The 25742-nt window shown below is 41.2% G+C and overlaps 1 protein-coding gene across 1 annotated transcript in view; it reads right to left on the bottom strand.

The window, feature by feature from the left end:
- Adamtsl1 (ADAMTS like 1) overlaps positions 1 to 25742 on the bottom strand; it is a 915031-nt gene that overhangs the window by 300454 nt on the left and 588835 nt on the right. The window contains exon 4 of the mRNA XM_051163985.1: positions 16210 to 16255. Within this exon, the coding sequence (XP_051019942.1) occupies positions 16210 to 16255 (46 nt within the window). The remainder of the gene's footprint in view (positions 1 to 16209; positions 16256 to 25742) is intronic.

The raw sequence follows: 25742 nt of genomic DNA, 5'->3' as shown, positions 1-25742 counted from the left end.
CCCAGTCCAACGTCAGATACTATACTGGAATTTGGGGATTTGTGCCCTAATAAGAACATTTTAAGTCCCACCCTAGAGTCATAACTGTGGCTTGAAGAGATTTGGCTTATGATAATACCTACATTCTCCAACCAGCCTTCCTTAGACCAGGAACTACAGCCAATGGCTCCCTCCCAAGCAATACCTTTTTCTAGCTGAGAGTCCTGTATGAGTTTTTGACAACACGGTTCTCTTGCTTCTCTTGTGAAGTAAGCTGAGCTCTGATTGTCCTCAGGGGGTGACGATGCTTGCTGATCTTTGCACACTCTTAGACTTGGAGCCCAAAGCTGTGCTGTCAGCACAGATCACCATCTTTTGTTATGGTCCGTTTGTGGTCTATGGAAATTTTAATCAAGTCTTTGAACCTATCTCTGCCACTATATTGACTTTTATAAAAGTTTGATATTGTTACCTGTTCGGAAAGGGAAGAATTAGCAGAGTTCAATTTCTTTGCTTTTATTTTGTTATTTTTATATAGCTTATCTCATTCTGCATTGAGTTACTAGAATATTTTTGTCTTTCTTTTCTTCCTTCCTCCAATTTCAAAACATTTGAGAGGACAAAAATCTTACACAAACTTTTGTATTTTCATTTTCTCCTAGGGCAATGCCTTGCACATAGTTGATAAAATCTATTAAATTGAATTCATGTCAATTGAATTTGACTTAAGAGTAATAGAAAAGAAAGTATGCATCAGGTCTTTGAAAGAAATACCTTCTTGATCATTAGAACTGTATGAAATATACATAAGATGGAGAATTTTCTCCCATAGAAGTCTCTGGGAAGCTTAGTAGACTTCTGGACCACCTATCAGAATGCAGGCACTTTGAACTTCCACATGGTCCAGAGATCTGCTTCATCAGAAGCCTTAGCTGGGATGCTCTTAACTAAAGATGGTGAAACAGAGCTGTTGTGGGTAGAACAGGGCGGTACATCAAGCATGTGGCTATCTGGGGTTTATGCAGACATAATGGCACAGTTCTATTGATTGAGAAATTTATGTGAAGTATTTTTCAAACCTACAGCAATTCAAACAAAATCACTTAAAGCACTGATTTGAAGGAAGAAGAAAAAATAAAGTCATAACTCTTGCACTTTGAAATAGACTGCTAAATTATTTAAAATTTTATGTTTGGGTAAGAAATATTTTTTTGTACTAAATATAGTACTTGAGAAGAGGAAGCTAGAAAACTATGGAATGTAAGTTGGGATGAGTTATAGGATGTAAGTGGTGATGAGTTATGGTTATTCACAATGAAGAATCAAAGGAAAAGAAACTATTAATACTTTTTCATCCTTCCTTCTCTCATGACCATGTTTTACTAAAGACCCTGAACTTCATTAGAAACTTGAACCCTATACTCTCTGAAAGCCACATTGGTCACTGCTTATAGCAAGAGTATATGGAAAATGTAGCAAGACCTCAAAGATGACCTCTCTTTTTAAAAAAAATATATTTTATTAATTTATTCATATTACATCTCAATTGTGATCCCATCCCTGTATCCTCCCATTCCTCCCTCCTGCTTTTCCCTTATTCCCCTCCCCTATGACTGTGACCTCCTCCCCCTGTATATGCTCATAGGGTATCAAGTCTCTTCTTGGTAGCCTGCTATCCTTCCTCTGAGTGCCACCAGGTCTCCCCATCCAGAGTTCATGTGAAAGTCAGTCCCTACTCTCCACTCAATTGTGGAGAATGAAGATGACCTCTCTTAAAAGTCATTAACTTCCTTGGTAAAGAAAGAGGATATTTAAAACAGCAAAAGCACCCAGAAGGCCAAGTTCCTAGATCAAAGAATTGCAACATGGTATAAAAACTAGCTCATTAATTAAACAACGGCCCCACTCAAAATGCTTAGCTCAAAGGCCTGTGGGGAATCTCACAGAGTGATGTCCCTGAGCATTGCTGTTGTTTGACCTTCAACCTATCATGGTGTTAATCAGAAGATTTGATGCTGCTTATCATTTTTCGGCTCGGGGAAACCAGGCTGAGCACAGGCAAGTATCTGCAAGTTAGCAGCCTATGCATGGCAGCTCGCTTGGTTTCATTCCACAGGGCGGTCTGCCAAGGGATGAGCGGCAGTAGTCATTTCTCTCTAAATCACTGTCAAGACCCTGCTTCAAGCTGCTATTTGGTTCACCAGAGGCCAGCACATATCCTATGGAATCCAGAAACTGAGACTCGGGAAAGGCGAGTCTGAGGAGTGCTGACTTACACATTTATATCTTCTTGACAGGCAGAGCGGCTCCTAGGGAAGGGAACTGGGGCGGGGGTGGGGTGGGGAGGTGGGGTTGCTTTCAGCTAGGGTTCTTGGATTTGCTCTTCCTCCTGTATTTAATTTGCACATTTAAAGTTCTCAGCAGTTCATATGCTTTTAACCTGGTGGAATTGCAATTACCACGATAAACTTGACTATGTCTTTTCTTTAAAAAGCATATGCTGTTTAAAAAAATATGCTTGGCTTTTAACAGCCTCTTCTATTACAGTTTTGTTCTTTGCTAAATGAGAGTTAGCCTAGACCATCTCCTGCTTGTCTTACAGTGCTAGAATCACGGACTTTGATATTTAAGAATCTGGCAGGGCCACATTAAGTTGTGTGAGCTATTTCTCTTTAAATGTTTCAATATCTTTATCAATAAAATGGAGGTACACCTCAGTTTTTCAGAACTAAATGAGCTAAGGAGTGAAAACCATTAGACACCATGACTGACATACAATAGATATGAAAAGTATCTGGGTTCCTTCCTTTTGTTATTCTACATCTGTGACCCTGGGGTATATGATCAGGTTTATCTGTCACTTCAGGGAAGAGGGGTGTGGCATAGCGAAGCTATCATCATCACTTCTTGGCCTTTTGGCAAATACTAAGTAAGAAGCTATTGCTGTTTGTGTAAGGCTATGGAACTGGCTAGCTGATGAAGCTCATAATGGCTTCCCTCAATTTGATATATAGTCTAATTCTATTGAAGGATGGATTCATCCTTGAATTCTATTTGTCATTTGAAAACTTCACTGATAGATTTTAATCTGCAAATATCCTTCAATTAGCATGGCACTATTACTAACTGGAGGCACACCTGCTACGGATCTCTCTGAACATTCATGCCAGGGTATCACAATCTGGCTGCACTAAAGGAAACCAACCCTGGGGTTGAGTGGGTCAACATTTCTGCTCATGTGCAAAGTCTTAGGACAGTAGATGCTTGACAAAAGCATCAATACACAGGAAAGCAACACAACCATCAAGTGGAGCACTTGGATTTCTTCTTGGCCAGCATCAAAGGAGTGAGAAGGTAGACACAGCTCTGCGGTCTTGAAAAGCCTGCCCATGCTGCTCCCAGAGCCGTTCCCAACACTCCTTTGACAGTTCCTATGAGATGATGTTCAGAAAAAAAAATCAAGTATGATCAATTTAGGGGGAAGTATACCAGAAAGATGCCATCAAGCAGAAGCCAGGCGTATCAATATATTCTCTTTTATATATTCTCTTTTATCTGTTCTGTAGCCGTTTGGCATTCTCCATACACCTGGAGTTAAGTATAGAAATGCAATTGTCCTTAGCTGGGAGATTTAGGTGTTGTAGAAGAAAATGTGCCGTTTTTATGAATGTTAATGTTGATGGGATTCTCTTGGTTTCTGTTTCCCTGGTTCCCACCCTCTCTAAGATTGTCACTTACTTTATCTTTGCCAAGCAAATGTCAAAAAAAAAAAAAAAAAAAAAAAAAAAAAAAAAAAAGAACCAAAATTTACTGAGCACTGCTCATACACATATTTGCACCACGGCACTCACTCCATAAAGGAACATTTCAATGTTAGCAGAGCTGTTATTCTTGCTTTATGATTTAGGAAACTGAGGCTACAAAATGTTAGAGGGATTTACCTCAAACACAGAGTTTGTACCAAGTCTGAGTTCTTTCAACAGAACAGTGTTTACAGCAGACCTCTCCTGGGAGAGGCTGGGTTTGAGGGAAGTGACACAAAATTGAGAACACATGAAGGAGAAGGGAAAAGTGGAGAATTAGGAGTCCAATAAAGATATGTCAAAAAAGCATTAAGAAAGAAAGGAAATGTGGGGAGCAGTCAGGAGAAGGCTGAGGGAAGAGGAAAAGCAGAAGGCGCAGCCCATGAACATGGGGGGCACCCAGTACACTTGGCTAGCTGCCCAGCCACGAGCACAGCAGAGTCCTATAGCCACAGGAAGGAATCTGTGAACCATTAAAAATTGTTTATTTCTTTATGCCACAAATGATAAAACAGTCATAAAATGCAACGGTTGTTTTCCCAGAGTAATTGCTGTGAATATTTTCAACCGTTATTTTAAATGCTCTGTGTTTAACCAGTATAAAAGAAATGATGTGTTTTGAACCAAAATCAACCTCCAGTTGTCACACAGCACACTGTGTACACACAGTTAGAGATTAATTTACTCTCAAGATCTTCAAAGCTTAGTTAGTGCTGATGCTATCACAGGTTGGATAGGGGCGCTCTCCTCTAAAATACAAAAGTCACTCATTATGGCTCTCTTGTGAAAAAAGTGTTTGTCTTTGTTATCTGATTCCACCACAAATAATACTAATGCAGTAATAATAATCTATGCCAGGGACTCAACCCAGGGAAAGGGAACACTGTTGAAATTATTCTCTCTCAAGGACATTGTTTTCTTCCCAGTGCCTAGTGGGGGAAAGCCAAGTCCTTTAACTAGTTGAGTCACCAGCTCACATTGACCCTGGCTTTGCGATAGGCTAGAGTTCATATGGTCCATACTGAGTAATCCCTTGGAATCATTCTGGGCCTATGTAACAATTCTAAACCAGGAAATTTCTGGCTAAGAACGGCCAACCATTATTATGCGAAGCACCTGATTGCCTAGCCTAAGAGTCAGGCACTGCACTAAAAGGAAAGAGCTTTGTAAGTCTGAACCTTAGCCAGGGAAGAGGTCTGGTGTGCCTATTCTAGGATACCTGGCCCCCATCACTTGCAAAACAGTGAAAAATTCTCCATGCTACCAGAGTAAGGCTTGGGTTATGTGAAAGGTTGTCTAAAACTCAAGATCAGAAGAAGTGAAAATGTCTCTTTAAAGCATTTTCTAAGAAGGTGGGAGGACATTAAAGAAAGGTAGGGCAACTATAGTGGTGTGTCATAGGCTAAGCTGGCTAAATGCTGGGGATTTATTCTTATATAACTCTGGAGAGTGGAAGTCCAAGTTCAAGGTGGCCGTAGTACTGCTGAGCTCTGACACTTGTCTCCTGGGCTGGGGGATGGCTCACTCTCTGCCTCTCTTCCTCCCGGCCTTCCTCTCTCTACTCTGTCTATGTATGCATTTGTCCATGCTGATCTCCTTACTGCTCATGCTATCTTGGAGCTCATGTAACTTTATTGTCCCTATAGAGACTCCATCATCAGATATGCTTACATTCTGAGCTACTGGGCTGCTGGGATTTCAACATGCAGCTGAGAGGATACAAGTGCCCCCCATTCCAGGTGGGAAGACAGTGCAGAGCAAACACTACTGAGGCCAGGACTACACCATAGGTATTGCCTCTGTGATCCTTAAAAACAACCCATGGTTTGGGATTTTTTTTTTAACATTTCAAAAACAAATATAAAACTCATCCAGTGACTTAAAATACTTCCTTCAAATCTATTTTTAATATTTTCTTATTAAAATTATATGATTGACAGAAATCATACAATTTTTTTTCTTTCCAGAAACATAGAAACACTCAGAGGAATGAGAACTGTGAGTGAGCCCCTTCCCTCTCTCAGTCTCTGCGATCAGTTTGATGCATTATCCTTCAGGGCCTTGCAGCTGGGTCACGTAGGCAGGTGTGGTCCACTTAAGGATGCTTTCAAGCTAGATCACTATAGATGTTTGGTTCTTCAAACTTGGGAGAATGTGGAAGAACTTTATAGGTTTGTGTATACAGCACTACTTTGTCCTTTTAAACGACTATATAGCATTCTGGTGTTGGTGTGTCTTAGTTTTTGTAGCTGACCCTCTTCTATTTGTTTCCACTTTTAAACTACCAAAAACATTGTATTCACGTTCTTCTTTGTGTATTAATGAACAAGGTATTAGGAGAGGTGGTAAAATGCAAATTATATTATAAAGGTTAACAGACTTATTTTAAGCATATAGCTAGTAGTGACAATGCTTAGGCTCAGGAACGACCCACTCTTTCAGTGAGTCCATGTGGCTGTTGGCCTGGAGCACAATAACGAAGAAGAGACCTTTACATCTCCCTACTTCTTTGATCCATACATCCAAGTCCTCTCCGAGACACTCCAAGTACAAAGTGCATGTAGAAGTGGGATGGAAGACGAAAGACCTTGATCAAAGTTGCTCTAAACCAGTGGTTCTCAACCGTCTTAATGCTGTGACCCTTCCATATGCTTCCTCGCGTTGTGGTGACCCCTAACCATGACATTATGGTGTTGCTACTCCATGACTGTAATTTTGCTACTGTGAGGAACCATAAGGTAGGAGATATCTGATATGTGACCCCAGAGGGGTTGCCACCCACAGGTTGAGAACCACTGCCTAAGCCTACCCGAAGAAGTCATGTCCTAGACAATTTAGACTGATCTCAGAGATGATGTCAGCACAAGAGAATTTTCCTATTTTCAACTGCCCAGGACAAGGCATGAAGAACGGATAGGTCTTGTGAGAAGCACATTGCTTTGGTCCCCGCTGGAGAGAGTGAGTCAGCCGCAGGGAGAGGCAGCCAGGACGCTGAGGGTAACCTTGGAAGCCCCTCTGGTAGGTGGGGATCCTGAGCATTTATTAGGAGGAAACCAACATTCTTTCCCTCAGAATTTCCTTCCCACTTAAGACACTTTGTACTTGAGGTTAAGAAATCCCTCCATGCCTTCTATATATTTTGCCTGAGAAGGGCTGGCTTGCAGCCTGGGAGAGGAGAAACACAGAGTGGGTGGTTAGAGCAGCTAGTTTCTTGTCAGCCTCCCTTCCCAACTAAGCCTATCACCCTGAGTGAGTGGCTAGGAATGCCCCTATAAATAACACTGAAGAGTGAGTCCAGATTTCAGCTCCGATAAATATCTCACCTCTTTCCCCACAATAGGCCTTGTGCTGCACCTCATAAAACCACACACCAGGGTCTCAAGCAATCTAGGCCCCCTTCATGCCTTGCCCTTCACACATACTAACTAGTCTCCAATGTCACCTCAGAGAGCACTTCCTGACCACCCATGCACGGCGGCCTCCTCACGTCCATCTCCACCACACCATCCTGCTTTATTTCTTCACAGCCTCTGCCATGTAAATTTGTCTTGTTTATTTTTTACTTTTTTATTAATTTATTCATATTATATATCAACTGTTATCCCATCCCTTGTATCCTCCCATTCCTCCCTCCCTCCTTTCACCCTATTCCCCTCCCCTGTGTCTGTGACTGAGGGAGAACTCCTCCCCCCATATGATCATAGAGTATCAAGTCTCTTCTTGATAGCCTGCTATCCTTCCTCTGAGTGCCACGGGGCTTCCCCATCAAGGGGATGTGGTCAAATATGGGGGACAATTTGTCTTCTTTATTTGTGTGAATGTTTACTCGCTGTCTTCAGCAGTCCACTCTGAGCTTTGTGAAATTCTGGAGTTCATCTTTCTCTGTCCCTAGCATATCCAGTGCGCAGACAAAGTGCCTGCAGCATGGCAGGTTTCGGTTGGAGTTGTTAAGTGAATTCTGTCTCATTTCTCAAAATCATTCTCTCATTGTAGCTTGAAACTCATTCCCTCTCAACTTTAAAGGATCCACTCCAGTGACTGTTTACGGAGGATGTCATTCATTCATCATGCTTTCAAATTTTGTTCACGGCACTACTGATGCCTTAGTAATGACTATTTAGGGACACTCGTAGGGCAAAAGGAAGACACATCAGTTTCACTCAGAAGTAGGTAGGTCCAAGCAGTTTGTTAAGTATTGGTGTCCTAACCATTCAGTATCAACTTGAAAGAGCAATGCATATAGCTCCAAAAACCCATAGTTTATTTCACTCATAATTTGTCCTTTCTTATTAATAAATGCAATCACTTGCTGGGGAATACACAGATTCTCTATGTGTGGATCACATCAAGCACGGTGCTGGATGGTTTTATGTCAGCTTGACACAAGCTAGAGTCATCTGAGAGGAGGGAACCCCGACTGAGAGAAAATGCCTCCTTGAGATTGAGCTGTAGTCAAGCCTATAGAGCATTTTATTAATTAGTGTTTGATATGGGAGGACCCAGTGCATTGTGGGTGGGGCCATACGTGGGATGGCAGCCCTGGTTCTATAAGAGAACAGGCTGAGCAAGCCGTGGGGAGCAAGCTAGTGAGCAGCACTCCTTCATGGTCATTGCATTAAATCTTGTCTCTAGGTTCTTGTCCTGTTTGAGTTCCTGTCCTGAGTTCCTTTGATGAGGACAGTGATATGGAAGTGTGAGCCAAATAAACTTTTTCCTCTCCAAGTTGCTTTCATCATGGTGTTTCATCATAGCAATTGTAGCCCCAACTAAGAGAGACAGTGTCACTGATACTCCTTCATCTGGCATTGGTTATTCATCACTCTTGTTATGAAAGCCAATGCTCCATTAAAAGAAAAGATGCTATAGAGAGAAGAACAGTGCTTGCGAGGTTTGTATATTGCTCAGTGGATGTTGGGTATTGCTGTGTTTTCCTCCTCAAGATGTCCTAAGGCAGTTCTGAGTTTTCTGCTTCTGGGGTCAGCTTTGGAAGCATGGTGTTAGGCACAGCCCTGGGTACCATGTGCACATGTGAAGAAATAACCAGATGGGGTCCTGAAGGGACTTTATAACATCCTGTGCTCACCTCCACACTGACAGTGCATATCAGAGTTTATTCAATTATGTGTCTGCGGCTTTATCTTTCATTACAGACTCTTATTCCCTAGAATAAGCTCCTAGAATCTCCAATGCAGGAGAAGAGCTGGGAATTAAACAGATGTTGGTGACATATATGATTACACAAGGAAAGGAGTGAAAGAGAACAAGCAAACAAACCCATGACCTCATCAAACGACATCACATCTTACTTTCAGCTCCCAGAACAAGGATGACAGATTTCATAAAAGGATTGTAACAGGATGAGGAGAACATTAACTTATTCCTCGCCTTAGAGCACCTGGGATGGGATGACCCAGTGCACAGACTCCGACTCTCACAGAGATTTTACTACATCTCTCCAGACTGCAGGGATATGTCACTCTTAGGGACTCCCAATGTTGGTTTCAAAATGTGACCAAGAAAGGCCTACAGTAGAGCTGTCATTCCTTGGGAATTTTACACTTGACTCTGGATATAAAGCAGCAAGTGTTATGTGACTATTCCTTGCATGAGAAAATATGGACATATGGACCAAGAGGGAATCTTACCATTAACAATCGTATGCATTCCATGATCTTTCACAGCCTCAAAGATGAGAATTAAATAGATAGTTAAACAGCACCGAGTTGAGAACTCCACACCTACTGTCCATGTTGGCTCTCTATTACTGGCTGTAAATGCTTTCACTAAAGTATTATTGACTATGTGCTATCACAGATATCTTTATTGATCTATAGTCATATCTAAATCCCGTACAGCTTACCTACACTTTATAAGAACTCAAAAGTTTGTGGTGGAAGAATGTATGAAGTTTCTTGATTCAACTTTCACATCATTTGGATGGAGAAGCAGAAGCTCACAGAAAGTTAGAAACTTGCCAAGGTCACTGTGTTCTCTCTGGCTATAAGAGCTGACATCTTTGTCTCCTGAAAAAAAATGCTGTCTGTAATATATTTCACAGCCTCAGTGCTGGAGACCACAGAAGAGGAGCGTGTTAAATGGAGGATGAGGAAAAAGAGCTTAGAGAAAGTCCATCTCTAGAATACATTTCAAACCTTCCCACCTGTGCCATGCCATCCCAAGCAACCACCAACACTCAGCAAAACTTTTGCCAAGTCTCCCAGTCATCTACTTTTCCGCCATTCTCAAGGGTGAGCTGAAACAAAGTCTGTCCGTCATAATCCCAAGTTCAATTCTGCCCTCCTCTGCTTAAGTTTTTCCAGACACTTTGGATGAAGACACAAACACCTGGTAGTAGTGTTTTGCATCATCTAGCTGCTTCCAACTAAGATAAACCTTGGTTTGCCTTGGCTTGCAATCCTGTTGCCCTCACTCAGTAGGCTTTAGACACACTGGCTATTCTTGTTTTGACAATACTACAGTCTTCTGGACCACAGGACCTTTTCGCTATGTATTCAATGTAAGGCAGTCTTCACGGAAAGTCACATCACTGATTTCTTTCTGTGGCTTAGACGTCATCCCTCAGGCAGGTTTTTCCAATCATCCAAATATGAAGCCTCCACCAACTCTTTGAGTTTCTGCATAGCACTGGTCACAACTTGATGTTCTTCTTCTCTTCCTTTTTGCTCTCCTTTCCTTTACTTCTTAAACCCCTCCTTTCTTTGTATAGTTCTGGAAAGTGTAAAGCTCAATGCCTCATAAATAGGAGGCAAGCACTCTGCCAATGAGCTATTCCCATAGACCTATTTTTAAAAAGTCATTAGCATGTTTCTAATGTAGTCCTTCATTATAGTAAAAGCTTAAGAAGAATCAGATCTTGCTTCTCCATGTATCCAAAGCTGTGAAACATTTTATACATCAATAAATATTTTTATTTTAAGGGAAGTAAAATGTTTCAGTGGGACAATATAGTCTTAATAAAGAATTGAAGAACACCCAAAGCTACCACAAGCACCTTGGCCTATTATGCTGGTAATTTTGGCCACCATTTCCTAAATTCCAATTTGTGCAAAAACTAAGAAAAGTGGGGACCAGAGTTTATAAATAATAAAGGAATTTCTCAATATTTGTGGGATCAATTTAAAATGTCGAGTTGGGCTAGAGGGGTTCAGATTTGAGGTTCAGTTAAAAAAAGAACCAGCTCCAAGATGTCTAGGACTCACTGAGATACAAGGCACCTCTGAGACCTGAACATCTTGCCTGAGTGGTTTGCAAGTTACATTTGTTATTTCTTTTAAGTAGTCTGTGTCTTGTCTTCCAAGGAGGACTTTGCTGCTTTCTTAGAAACTGCTCCGCCCATTAAATGGGCACTATTTGTGGGCAGCGTTCTTTGGGACTGCATTAGTTGCTTTTGCTGCAATAAACTAGGACCCAAAACAACTTACAGAAGAAAGAGTTCACTTCAGCACATAGCTCCAAAGGAATGAGTCAAGAGTCAGGCATAGGGGTCAGGGCTGAGGGGAAGGGGGGAAAGGTGGTGTGGTATAAACTGAGTGCATGGCGGCAGGCACACGAGGCAGAGGGATCATATCTCCAGCAGTACACCCCAAGTAAAAAGAGTGAAGTGAGAGGGGGCTATAAGCTCTCAAAGCCAGCTCCCAGTGCTTCTCTCAGGAAAGTCACACCTCTCTAGGGTTCCATAACATCCCCCCAAAAGCACCACCAACTATAGAGCAACTGCAATTACCTGACCCACAGAGGAACATTCATAATTTAAAGTTAAGGCACCTTAGGAATGAAAAGGCTTTGGGCTCAGCTAAAGCCAGGGCTGTGAGAACTTGAGAAACACTGCAGGGACTTTGATGCATCTGTGTTGACATGTTTCATCACTTATTTTATTTTTACTCATGTGCCCATGTGTGTATCTGTGTATGTGTATGCACACACATGTATGGTGCCTATGAGGCCAGATGGGGGCACCAGATCCTCTTGAGCTGAAGTTATAGGTGAATGTGAGCCAATTGACATGGGCCCTGGGAACTAAACCTCAGTCCTCTACAAGAGCAGCAAATGCTTGTGACTGCTGAGCCACCTCCCTGGGTCCTGGCAATCAATTTATAAATGTCTTTGAGCTGTTTTGCTTTTGCTTTTTTTTTTTTTTTTTTTTCAGAAAGTCATAAAAATTTGGAAATGTTTTCTACTCTTCATCTAGCTTTGGGGAACTAGATTCTTTAAAAATGTAGAACTTAACAGCTATAGCTCTACCAAAAATAGTAAGGAGCTGAATTTTTGAAGACACAGTGGTTCAGAAGTGTCATCCCAGAAAGCTGTTGAGGGAAAATGTGTATCCCTGGGACTCTTGAGTTGCCAAACTCAGCTGAACTGTCCTAAACATCTGAAGTTGACAAGTAGGAGTGTGAGTATGGAAAATGAGCCATTCTTGGGAGATTTATTTATTTATTTGCTTATTTATTGGCACTGTTTCTTCTGCCACGGCCAAAATCCAAGAAGAAAAATCTTTCAATTATCTGAAGACTCTAGGTGCTCATAAAGCAATCCGTATCAGTTTGGTTCTCCAAGCTATAAAAATTGGGCTTGTATAACACTGTAAGTTGCAAGTGATTTGAGGTCAGAGTCAGCCTACATCAGCCCAAAAATGTGCTCAAAACAACATAGTAAGGAAACTATGGAAATTTCTGAAGAACTTTAAGGATAGAACAGACAGTCTGCTGCTGAAGATGCTGGTAATTCTTGTACAGAGTCCATCCCAGGCCATTTTTACTAGCCTACACACTCAAAAGGCAAGAAGGAAGATAAGAAGAATTGAATCATAGCATGATCCTTTAAAACAAACAAACAAACAAACAAACAAAGGAAAAACTATCATGCACAATAGTATTGCCAAGAAAGGGAGACTAGAGGAAATCAATACACATATACGCATTTCCATCAGGAGATCTTTTCATGGTATTTCAAGGTGTTTTGGTTGCAAGCCTGGCCTTTTAGAAGGCAGAGACATCCGTTATTCCAAGCATTTTCATACCATTACTTAAACAGAGCCCTCAATTCCATTTAAAGAATGTAAAATCTGCATTTTTCTTAACCAATCAACAAGTGGATGATGCTTGTGTGTGAGAAGGAAAGTATGGATGACAGTGATGTACACTGTATTATCCGGCATCTGCTATCCTGAATAGAAGCAAGGGTCTAGACACTCAAAGATTTCCATGGAATGATTATGCTTATGCCCCAGGGTCACCCCTGATTTCCTGAAGACTCTCCTCAGGCATTTAAAGCTCTACAGAACATTTTCTACTGATTTAACTCCGTCATCTATGTTGGAGCCTTCCTTCACATGCAGTGTCCATGCTTCAGTGTTTCTCAGTGTTTCTGCTAAGTCTTCAAGCCTTGGCAGCCCTCATCTCTGTAGGACCAGCCTTCTGTTGCCCAACAGGTCTATACTGAGCCTGATCTGCACCTTAGCCAATTCAGGACTGCGTTCACGTCCTCATTTTCATTTCATAACTATCTTCTAAGAATGAAGTTATTCTTGATTTGTCACCTGTTTTCTCTGTGGAGAACTGTGATGGCATCCAGGTCACCCTCACCTCACCATTTATTTTTCATTTTCAATTCAGCTTTGCCATTTTTAAATGTGAATTTGTGGTGCTGGGAATTGAACCCAGAACCTTACATATGTAGAATAAGTTGTACTCTGCCTGTGAACAAGAGCCCTCAGATGTCTCATATTTGATGCAAGCAAGCCTCCTTTGACTCTACCCATGAGATGTTTCTTTTACACATTTTATAGAAATAATGCTGGTATTGGAATATTCTCTAAAAGCCGTACTGCAATTTAATTGCCATTGTTACAGTATTAAGAGGAGTTGTGTTCCTGTCAAAAAGGATTAGTTCAGTCCATTTGTTCTGACTCACCCAAACTGTTCTTGCCAGATTCTAGATACAAGATCCTGAACTTCTCAGTCTTCAGCACCACGTTCTGAATGAACCCGTAATGTGTATAAACTAGCAGCCTGTGGCATTCTGTCACAGCAGTGCAAAATAGACCCACATAAATAGCTCATTGCCCATCTACCACATTTCCTCATTAGTATGCTTTAAAAATTCTAGCCCAACATTCTTTTCTTCCTAATAAACATTATTCCCTCATTGGCCTCTTCTTTTATTCTTTAAACTCTTGACAATATTTTTTTTCTCCTAAAACAACATTTGGATTCTCTGCTACCTCCTTCTACCTCTCTCACAGTGGATATTTGGTTCTACGTTCTTCTTTTCCAAAAAATATGGATACTGACATCCCAAGAAGGCCCCCAAATCCCTTCCCTCACAATTTCATACTCTACCTAACATGCTGCCTTCATATTTCCAAACTTTGTGCTTTCTATTTTGCAGGTCTATGGCTTAAGCTCTTGACACTTCTTTCCCCGTCAGAATCCTATAAGATGAGCTTGCTACTCAATCTTTCCCATGCTCCTAGATCAAATGTATCTATGTTCCAACAACTTCTTCAACTGTCGTTTCTTTTAAAAACATTTTATTATTTTACGTGTATAAATGTTTGCCTGCATATATGTCTGTGTACCGTATTTGTGTCTGGTGCCTACAGAGGCCTGGAGAAGATTGTGTCCCCTGGGACTAGAGTTGCAGATGGTTATGAACTACCATGTGGGTGCCGTAAAGTGCACTTAGGTCCTCTGGAAGGTCATCCAGTGCTCCTAACGGCCGCTGAGCATCTCTCCAGCCCCCAAAACTGTTTTATTTCTGCTACTGGCTCTCATCAGTCATCTAGTATTCTGACTACTCATTTTGTATTCAGCAAATATCCATTGTGAGCTGAATGTGTTCCTTAACAGTTCTAGTCCCCAGGAACGACAAACTGAAGAAAATCAGTGGGGTTCCTGCCTCTGTTGAGTCTGCAGACACAGGACCCAAGTGACCCAGCAAGGCAAATTTGAGTAGAAAGATGTTCTTTAAAGAAAGTTGAGTGATGCTTGGTATAGTGGAGCACAGCTTTAATCTTATCATCTGAGGGGCAGAAGCAGGAGGATCTGTGTGAGTTTCAGGTTAGCCTGGTCTACATAGCAAGTCCCAGGCCAGCCAGGGCTATATAGTGAGAGCCTGTCTTTTAAAAAAAAGTTGAATGAAACTACTATTGTGAGGAGCAGAGCTGAGAGGTAAGACAGTGACATCAGGAAAGATGTCCAGGAGGCCGCTCTGATGAAGGCACATGCCAACTGAGTCTAAGTAAAAGGGTGACAGTCAAGCAAACAATGAAGAAGAGTGCCCCACCCCCGAACAGCGGGATTAGGGTCAGCTAAACTCTCATGGCCTGTTTACCTCTTTGCTTCCTTAGCTCCATCTCCACCCTAACTCAGATGCTTGTCTGCTCCTGTCTGCTCACGCAGTGTGGCCTTAGTTTGTATCCATCTAGGATGTATTTCCTCTAGGTTAAGCCCTCCACATTGTCCCTCCCAAATATTACCTGATCCAGTGCCACTCGGCGAGTGCTACAGAACTTAATTCTCTGAAGGTGAAACTCTGTACCCCACCCTCAATTCAGAGCCCCGCCCCCTGCATCCACTGGGCCCACAAACTTAGAGGCCGAAAGCTCTCCATGATATGACCTTAACATATCTTCCAGCTCTTTCCTGCATGTTGGCAGACACAAGCTACTAACATGATTGTGTAGGATATCCCTAAACTCGTCTGCCTGCAAAGAGGCCCGACGGCGTTCACTCAGAGTAACTGTCATCTCCCTCACATGCAGCACGGACTAGTCATACCCTTCTAAGCGCTAGCTCACTCCGTCTTTTCCTTTTAATACCCTTCGGAGTTCTCTGTTGTCATCCCCAAACAACTTTATTCCTACTGGCGTTTGTCATGTTTGCCCAGAAATGAGGTTATGTGTCCATGTATCTCCCTCTCCCCACCCCATACTCCGTTGCAGATGTTGAGGGCAGTTACCACACGTTAGTTAGTTCTCCCTGTGCTAGCATAGTGCCTCCCACATAGCCAGCATTAAATATTTGCCTGACAGATGAAGGCATTCAGCAAACCTGAATCTGATTAACTAATATTACTTCATGATACTCCAAGTGGTTTCTTTCTTTCTTTCTTTCTTTCTTTCTTTCTTTCTTTCTTTCTTTCTTTCTTTCATCATTCCTCTGCCTCATTTCTCATGAGAGCTATATGTGAAAAGACAGAGCCGGGAGAGAATGCGGTTTGTTTTGAAACAGTCTAGCTAGTTTTAATCTGGTTGAAGGATTAAAAGTCTGTATCGAGGAACATTAGAAAGGATTGGTTAATCAGTATAGTGTGTGATAAATAATTGTCCAGGATTCATTAAGCTTCTTAACATAGCCCAGGGCCTATATATTACAATCTCACAACCAAAGAAGCTCACACTTACCACATTACTGCATGTTCTGTACCGGATATTTCTTCCTTCACAGCTCCTAGGTCACAAAAAAGAAAATGGTAATTTTCATTATTACCTATGAAAGGCTCAAAGTTCAGACTAATTTTTCTAACAATATATTACTAATACTAATGGTAAGTCTTTGTTTCTCTTCTAAATAGATCCTTTAAAGTTACTATATTAAACACCGATTAGAACAGATCTAAAGAAGGTGGATGTATAAATTGTTTTTCTATAGAAGTTGAAATTAAAAGCCGGGTGATGGTGGTGCATGCCTTTAATTCCAGCACTCGAGAGACAGAGGCGGGAGGATCTTTTTGAGTTTGAGGCCCGTCTGGTCTACAGAGAGAGAGAGAGAGTTCCAGGACAGCTAGAGCTGTTACACAGAGAAACCCTGTCTCGAAAAACAAAAACAAAACAAGAAAGGGTGAAATTAAGCACGTATTTGCTTTGAAAATTTAAGACCCATACCCAGAGGAGAAGAGATTGACAGGTGGTGGCTGCGGAGGAAGGAAGGAGAAGTTCTTTTCACCTCTTACACGGTTGCCTAGAGCAGGTTCTCTATGCCCCTGTATAGCTTACACTCATGCACACACAGGTAGCATGGGCAGTACTCACCAAAGGCAGCAAGTTGTATATAAAAGGAGGAGGATGAAGTTGAGAGAGGGGTGGTGTGAAGGCAGGTGGTCAGGAAGCACTGGAGGTGCAGAGTGGTAGTGTACATAGTAAATATAAATTGTATGTGTGTATGAATTATCAAAGAATAAATAAAATGCATTATATTCAAACAATACATCAGAGTCTCTTTCCTTGCAAGGAAACCACATATCTTATACAGTTTTGTAGCCTGTTATTTTCTATTTAAAGATTAAAAAAGAAACATTTATTTAGAGAGAGAGAGAGAGAGAGAGAGAGAGAGAGAGAGAGTGTGTGTGTGTGTGTGCGCGCGCGTGTGTGTGTGCCACAGTGTGCATACGAAGATCAGAGGACAACTTGGAGGAATTAGTCCTCTCCTTTTACCTTATATGCTCTAGGTATCAAATTTATGTTCTCAGGATTGTTGGCAAATATCTTTACCCACTGAATTTACCCACTACATTTTTGAAGATGCTATCAAGTATACTTTAGAGATACTGTATTGACAGGTATATAATATTTTATCAAATTATACAATTAATAAACCCACATCTATTCCTTGTCATTTAAGTAATTTCAAAGGATTTGATATATGAGACTGTAACGAACCATCTCCATTTAATCCAAGTTTCTGTGTCTTTAAAATAGATAAATTTCTAGAAGCAGAATTACCAAACTAAAGGGATTAAGCTTTGGTAAGGCACTTGAAAATTATTGCCAAATTGCATTCCATGAAGGGTATGCTTTTACTTAGTCCTACCAACACTACATGGGAGTTTCCATTTCACTACATTCTCATGAACAAAAATAATTAATTTTTTTTCTAAAACATTCAGTGATGACAATTCATGAACAATAGTGTTCTACTCTTTTCAAGGAAACCAACACTTTTCAGAAACCAAGGAGAATTTTATTATGAAGCTTTTAGAGAACTATCATACAAGTAGTTAGCAAGAATGAGTTGCATATATAATTTTAAGTTTGTCCCATTTTGATTACAGTGATAATATATCAGCATTGCATTTGTTGTTCAGATAAGATTATGCTTAAAGCAGACAGTCAAACGCCCACAAGTTCCACTAGGTGAAATGATTTGGATACAGGGCTACTTGGCTTCAGGACTTACACTTATAATCATACTTTCCTAATGTTCCCTATTTAGCAAACATCTTGGAGCTACTATTACAGGCTGTGAATGAGCTGACTTTGCAAAATGCCAAGTAACAAATATGACTTGGCCATATAATTAAACAAAAACAGCGATTGTGTTAGGTCTTTAAAAATGTTAACAAAAACAAAATGTCATCAGAAAACACATTTATACAAGGCTGTTGTAGGCATAAAGATTTGACTTCAACTAAATTAATGTTTAAATATCCATTAAAATTAGAGTCAGAGAAGGAAGGCATTGGAATCATAGAAAGAGAGAGAAATCAACATAGATGCTTGGGGGTCAATGAGACCAGCAATGCTCTAGAGTCAATAAACTTGAAGTTGGTCATTGGCCAGGCTGCTGTTCTTGCATCAATAGATGATAACATTGAACGTTTAGCTCATATGAGGCACCCTCATCTGGTGTCGTGTTGGCTAAGATGCTTTCCAAGAATGACCTAATCCAATGACTGCCAAGAGGTAGAGTGTTGGCTATGTTGGCATTAGTATGCTGATCAATGCTTGACTAGGCAAGGGGGACCATCGGGAGCTTTAAAACAGAGAAGGTATGATGATAGCTCTACACTAGAAAAACTGAACTTTATTTGAAAAACTGAATTCTGTGCAATCTTTGAGGCAATGAAATGATTTTTGGTCTTTTCATCTTCATGTATTAAACTTCTATCCATGAAGATAGTAATGGAAACACTTCTGAGACAGAAGTTTCAAGATCAGAATCTTGACTTTTCTTTTACTTGAGTCAGTTCCTTGCCATGATCTTTAGGATTTTAGTTTTGTCTCCCATCAAAAGGCTTCAGAAGTGTCACCATAAAGCTCTGTTCAAATGACAGGGGCTACTGTAGTGCATCACCCAGAACAAGACAAAGAAAGCAACTAGAATATACCTGCTTCAATAATTTAAATAAATTTTCTTCCACAGATTTGAGACTGTAACTAGCTATGTAAAGATTACCAGAATAATAATTAGAAACAGAAGAGGTAGCATGTAGTAAAAAAGATTACCTGAAATACTTTTGATTAAGGAAAACAAAGCAAAACATAACCAGAGGAAATGCTTTTTATATTTTTCCAAGGAATATGCTGTAGTTATCTAGCATTTAATACTGATTTATAAGTTACTTATGCTTCTAAACAACTCCTTTTCTTTTCATGTTATATTATGACTTAGTTGATTGTCCATTTAGCTTGACAAAACTATGGTATTAAAGTGACAGTGCGCACGTTTGGCAAATTTGCTGTTTACTCCTACTGCTATTATTGGAGATTGAACTCAGGATCTCGTGCATGCTGAGCAAGTGCTCTGCTACCAAGCATATCTCTAGCCTTGACAAGGTACTCATTAGCAAGGTACTCATTAACTGTAATATGTAAATAACAACTTATAATAGAAAAACTCTGGCCCAGTGTTTGCATATTATCTTTACCTTTCAACAACTGCAAAGTTTAACTATTCTCACTTCCCAAATGAGGAAACAGGTTGAGAATGTTGAACAGGTTTAAAGCTACATTCACAGAGAAGAGTCCCAGGGATTTGGAACCCTGGGCTTGTCTAACTCCAAAGTAAAACAACAAGAAAAGGAGCAGGATGTGTGTAGGATGTACAAGATACTCATCCTAGATCTGACTCTGGAGAGCTAGAAAGGGGGTTGGTCTGAGGGCTAGCTTCATCTTATTGGCACTTTGTCAAGTTATCAGCTGCTCCTCAATTCTGGTCAATCCACTTCCCGTAACACAAATCTATATACACACACTGGAACATCAATGAAAGAAATACATTCATTGGTAACAAGTATTGTGGGGGACTTCAGGGCAGAGAAGACCAATTTTAAAGAACCAGTTTTATTTTTTTTTTAAATATAAATATTTTTCCTAAGTAGTAAAATGAGTCTTTCCCCACAATATTTAATTACTGTAGAATATGAATTTCTACAGCCCAGGAATTTGCATTTGTCTAGACACAACATTTCACCTGAGAATTATGTAGTCTGACCTCCCTCCCTCCTACCCTCCCCTCCATCCCTCCTTCCCTCCCTTCCTTCCTACCTTCCTCCTTCCTTTGTTTTTAATTGAAGGTTGTTAATCTAAAACATCTACGTGGGTTCCTTCATGTTTACGTGACTTAAGATTCACCTCTGGAGATGAAAACCAACAGAAATTTTGATCCAGAATATTTTCCAAGAGATATTGGAGTGCTTCCGTGGAGGGATTTACAGCACACACTCCCGGTGCAAACTGAAGTGTGTAGAGGACTGCACTGAGCTCAGTCCTTACCAGGTGAGCTCAGAACCTGTCTCAAGTATGAAAAACAGCAAATACAAACATGTATTACAGCCCCAGTTGATTGGACAGTGCCATGCTTGTTCATTTCAGTGACTCACTCTTAGCCAGCGACTTAACTAGAACCAAACTCCTTTATCTAAAAACAGAAAACACACCAATCACAGACTCTTCTTTATGAATTACTCAGTCTTAGATGCTCTTATAATGAAGTTAGTGCGGACTTCAGGCAACTCTTTCTCTAACATGTAAGAACCCATCGGTTCTTACTCTAGCTCCAGGTGGTGTTGTCTTGGCTTCAATGATGATAGTTTAGCAATCTAAGAAGAGACGACAAAGGTAGAAAGAGTGTTATCCCCAGTAGGTGTTTGTTCACCCAAGGGGCTTAGTCCACTCTGGAGCCTCAGAAGATTCCTGCCCTCCCTCTCCCCAGATTCAGCTGCTCTGAGATCACCTGAGAGAACCCAGTGGAAGTAAGTGAACTATAACATGAACGGGACCTTTCGGGAGACACCTCGAGATCCCAAGCCACCGAGCCCTTGAAGAGACAGCTACTGGAGCCTCTGGATGCTTTGTAAGTCTAGCTCCACTGTCATAATCTAGATCCAAAGTAGATAGGCTGAAAACCTGGCCTTGAACTGGTGCCCATGTGTAACAGCAGGGAACACCAGGTCTTACCACACAGGGCAAAAATATGTGTGTGATGTCAGGCCACACATGCACACAACATGGCAGTCTCAGGCTCTAAGCCCCCCGACCCCCCATGCTAGCTGGAGGGAGCAGTGTAAGCCTGTAAGATGAACCAGTCCTGGGGGCTTGCTGGCCAGCCAAGCTAGCCAAACCAGTAAGCACTAGGTGTGGTGACAGTGAGAGAGTTGACCTTAAAAACTAGGTGGAGAAAAAACGAGTGAGACAAACGATTGTTGCCTTCTGACCTCCTCACACAAACACCTGAGCATACACAACTATACACAGATGTACCCAAACACATGGGCACGCCACATGCACGCATACACACACCACACAAACCACAGGATGAGATGGGAACCCTTGGTACTTTGGGACTTGCAAAAGCACATAGAGACTCTATCCTTTCAGCATTTGGTTAAATGGTCCCCATGTCCCACACAGAACGCCTCGTTGTTTTCTACTGCCTTTTCCATGTATGACACCTCAGTTTTCCAGGCAGACTCGTGCTGAGGATGACACTTTTTATCCTGATAGATAGATAAAAAAGTCAAAATATTATGACAACTTAAGAGACATAACCTTTGAAGACACTTTCTGTTATAAAATTTCCAGGAGGCATGCTGTCTGGTGCCATTTCTCAGCAGGTGAGCTGGCTCGGGACAGACAGCCCTGGGTCACACCAAGGCATGACAATCTGCCATAAGCTCCAAAGAGGCCAAATGAGCCAAAAGTACAGTCCACCTTAAAGCCACCTTTTCAAAGAAGTTTTAAACTGACTGAAGGGCTGGTGGATGCATAAAGTAGGAACCAGAGTTACAAGCATTTGTTACACATTTTTTGGAACCTCAGTTTTATATTTAAACACTTCTGCTCTATAACAACTTCCCATTATAAGAACATATTGAATGCACTGCCAGCTTGGGGACCCCGACTTTCATGTATGAGAGAGAAAGAAGGAGGGAGGAAGGGAAGGAAAAAGAGAGAATGAGAGAGAGCAGGACAGAGAGAGAGATAGCTAGATAGAGAGAGAGAGAGAGAGAGAGAGAGAGAGAGAGAGGGAGAAGAAGAAGAAGAAGAAGAAGAAGAAGAAGAAGAAGAAGAAGAAGAAGAAGAAGAAGAAGAAGAAGAAGAAGAAGAAGAAGAAGAAGAAGAAAGAAATTTGGCAGCTAAATTGGAAATGGAGATCAGGGCTGGAAGTCACACTGAAAGTTAGCCTTCCCTGTGGCTGTGTGTGTGATCTCCTTTTCAACCCCAGGCAATTAAGAAAGATGTGCTGCAACAAACCAGCAAGTATTCACAAATACAGGGCAGGGATGTAAAAGCAAGGAGCGCACATGTGTGATCACAGCAAGAAGAGAAAAGGAGCAGCAAGAGCTATCCTATTGTAAACCATAAGGACCATGTCTGCCTCAAGTGAAGCCAGACAGGGCTTGGTGTGCACTCTGAGACCACCTAAGGGAACCAAGTACAGTCAACTCTCCTAGGCAGTGCTCCCTGGTTAACTAGCTTTTGTATGATGCTTCCTGGTTTGTAGCCATTTAACACACTCACTGAACACTGAGTATAAGCCAGCAGGAAGGAAGACATTGAGGAAGATACAAAAATGAAGTGCCTTGACTCTCAGCGGTTATTAGTTAGCTGAACAAAAGGGACATTAATCAGAATAGGAATCCAACAGTAGACTGCAGAAGCAATGCATGGGCACAGTTTGGGTATTAAGTACAAAAGGAGTGGAGAGAAATAAACTTTGTAGGGATGCCTCAGTTGGGGCATTCTGTGAAGAGGATCCAGAATGTTACTAGAGAGAGAATTGGTGAACAAGACCTCTCCACCTACTCCTGCAATCCAAACTTCTATGTCTAAGCAGTTCAGTAACCACACCCACCATCAATAAGTATCTATTATGTACTACGTGGGACAAGAGAAAAATCATAGACCACAGCACCCATAGGCCAGAGAGGATGATGTCATACAAGGAACTAGAACATGTCCAGACTCTGGAAGGTGGTACTATTACTTTACAAACATAGCCCAATGTTGAGGGCTACTGCTGGAGGTGGCTTTAAGCAACGGTGAGGATTCTGGTTAAACACCATGGCAGGGAGGGTGCTCTAGGTTTCCTGGATCTGACACCAGGATAAGAGACCTAGTGATTATGGTTTCAAGGCACTAAAAAGCAGCTTTTTAGCTGTCCAGGCCTTTACTCATTTTCAGAAAATCCCGTTTTGTCTCTTGGTGATCTATACGCTTGCTCTATGAGCTGCAGTGCTAAGTGAGATGCCTGTTGTACTGTTAGCATTCTATAAGCATTTTCTGAGAAGAAAAAAAGGGAGGGAGGGAAGCAGGGAGGGATAGAGGGAGAGAGAGAGAGAGAGAGAGAGAGAGAGAGAGAGGAAGGGAGGGAGGAAGGAAGGAAGGAAAGAACTAATGGCTAAAGGGAGAAGGGAGGAATAGGGAGAAAGAAAGATCATGAAGATAATTTCAAGCCAGGTAGAACTTTTACCATCACTTTTGTCCTAATATTTGAACCTCATATCTTGCTTAAAATCTTTCTACATCAACTAGAAACAAAAGTTCAAAATCAAGCTAAGTAGCCACCCAAGGGCGGCACCTTTCCTTCTCCTCTGTGCCTGTCTTTATGTATTGACACCCACAGGGATGCCTTCCTCACCTAATGCATTTATTGCCTTTGAGAGATGGGGATGGGGTAGGTGGAGGTAGATGGTAGAGTGCTGCCTTTGGCTTGTCACCCACCTGTAGGAGGGACATTTATCCTGTCTCTTTAAGATGCACTCACATGTCCTAAGGTTTACAGAGACTATGAAAATAGAAACAGATGTGTTTAAGCAACACATCCAAGGCCTCCATCCTCCCCATGAGGAAAATGTTTATTATGAAAACCTAGTTCTCTCTAATAGACTTGTCAGACACAAAACTTGAGCTGAGAATTTATGAATTATCTTAAATAGAGAAAAAACTCTCCAGGCTTCCCATGCCCTCTAGATGTCCACTGCAAAGTGGGGTCTGAGACAATCACAACAGATTCCCTTCAGTCATTTATACTGGTCTGGTGAATGTAGCTCACTAATGGAATACTTTCCCAGCATGCACCAGGTCCTAGCTATTATATCAAGAACAGCTCTGGGCTTGGGTCCCTTTATCTACCTAGCAACAAAACAGGCTGTAACTACTTATCTGGTATGTAAGTGTCTCTTTTTCAGGGTCACACATTTTGATTCTTAAAGGTAAAGGACACCTTGGACGTCCTTTCAATGCATATTACTCGAGGCAAGGAGTGCTTGACTCCCATGAGCATACAGAATCAAGTCTAATGTCACACAGAGAGAAAACAGTGAAGCCAAGATTTGAAGTCAATTGTTTTATAACCAACAAAAGAGATAAGCTACAAAGCAGGATGCTTGCTATCTCAGAGGCAATGAAACTCTCACTTGCGACCTCTGATCCCTGAAGCATGGACTTCCTCTCACCTTTTCAGGCTTTACACAGACTGACAGTGCAACCCCAGCTCCAAAGTGGAGACTAGCTCTGCAGCTCTCAGGGATAACAAATGGTGTGATGATCATGCATGGATCTGCTGTCACCTAGTGTGCTATAGTTATCTCTTCTGTCCTTAGGTAAAGCACCTAACACCATATATACTATTCTGATACTCCTATCTTTCTCTTAATAATATCCAAGCTCTATCCATTTACCTACCCATCCTCTATCTATCTACCTAGCTGCCTCTTTGTCATTTATTCACTAAAACTACACAAATTAGTTATGTAACATTTATTTTCTTTAAAATGTTTCTTTTGAGGGTTTTATACATAAGTACAATGTATTTTTATTGAATCTGTCCTCCTTGCCCTCAAACTCCTCTAATGGCCCCCACACCTCTTCTCAAATTCATATGCAAATCCTCTGCAATTATTACTCTGATATTTAATATATGTTATATGATGCATAATAATGTCTTACTGGGTCTAATTACTACTGATGTATATGGGTGGGTATGAGGCTGACCACTTGGGCAGGGTCAACCTACTGGGGAGCTTGTCCTTGAAGAAAGCTGATGTACTCTTTCTCAAAAGTTTCTAATCTCCTTTAGTCCCTCAACGTGGGGTGGGACTTTGTGAGCCTCTTCTATCCAAGCTGAGATGTGGACTGCTGTGATCTTCTGTCACTATAATACAGTCTGCTATATTGGTGAGAATCCATTCAAATAGAACCAGGAAGAAAAAAAAAAAAACAAACTCATATCCTCTGTAATAAGTTAAATGATATTTTTTGAGGGAAAGATCTTAGTTCGTATAAACCGTACAACCCAACCCCTGAGACACTGATCCAATCGATCACCAACAGTACTGAGACCTTTTTGTTGGTGTTTTAAGATGGGGACTCATCTAATCTAGGTTAGACTTGAATTAGCTCTGCAGCCAAGTATTATCTTGAGCTCCTGATTCTCCTCTGAAGGACTAAGATGATAAATATACAGTGCCATGACCGAGGACCTAGAGGCTTAAAGGGCCATATGATAAACTTATAACTAGTGTACTCAAAGAATGTCTCCAAAGTCATTTGTTACATTTGCCACTTTGGCACAGCTGATCTTGACTGTAAAGCTATAAAATTACGCAGAAGAGTCACCATCCTTACCACATTCATACCATGATATGGCAGCATCCATGCCTTTCCCCTACATAGTAGGGGGAGAAATGGAGCAAAGAACTCTTGCATAAAAAGGA

This window comes from Acomys russatus, chromosome 2 (genome assembly GCF_903995435.1).
Source record: "Acomys russatus chromosome 2, mAcoRus1.1, whole genome shotgun sequence".
Classification (NCBI taxonomy): domain Eukaryota; kingdom Metazoa; phylum Chordata; class Mammalia; order Rodentia; family Muridae; genus Acomys; species Acomys russatus.
The sequence above is the reverse complement of the archived record's forward strand: the minus strand, read 5'-3'. Positions and strand labels throughout refer to the sequence as shown.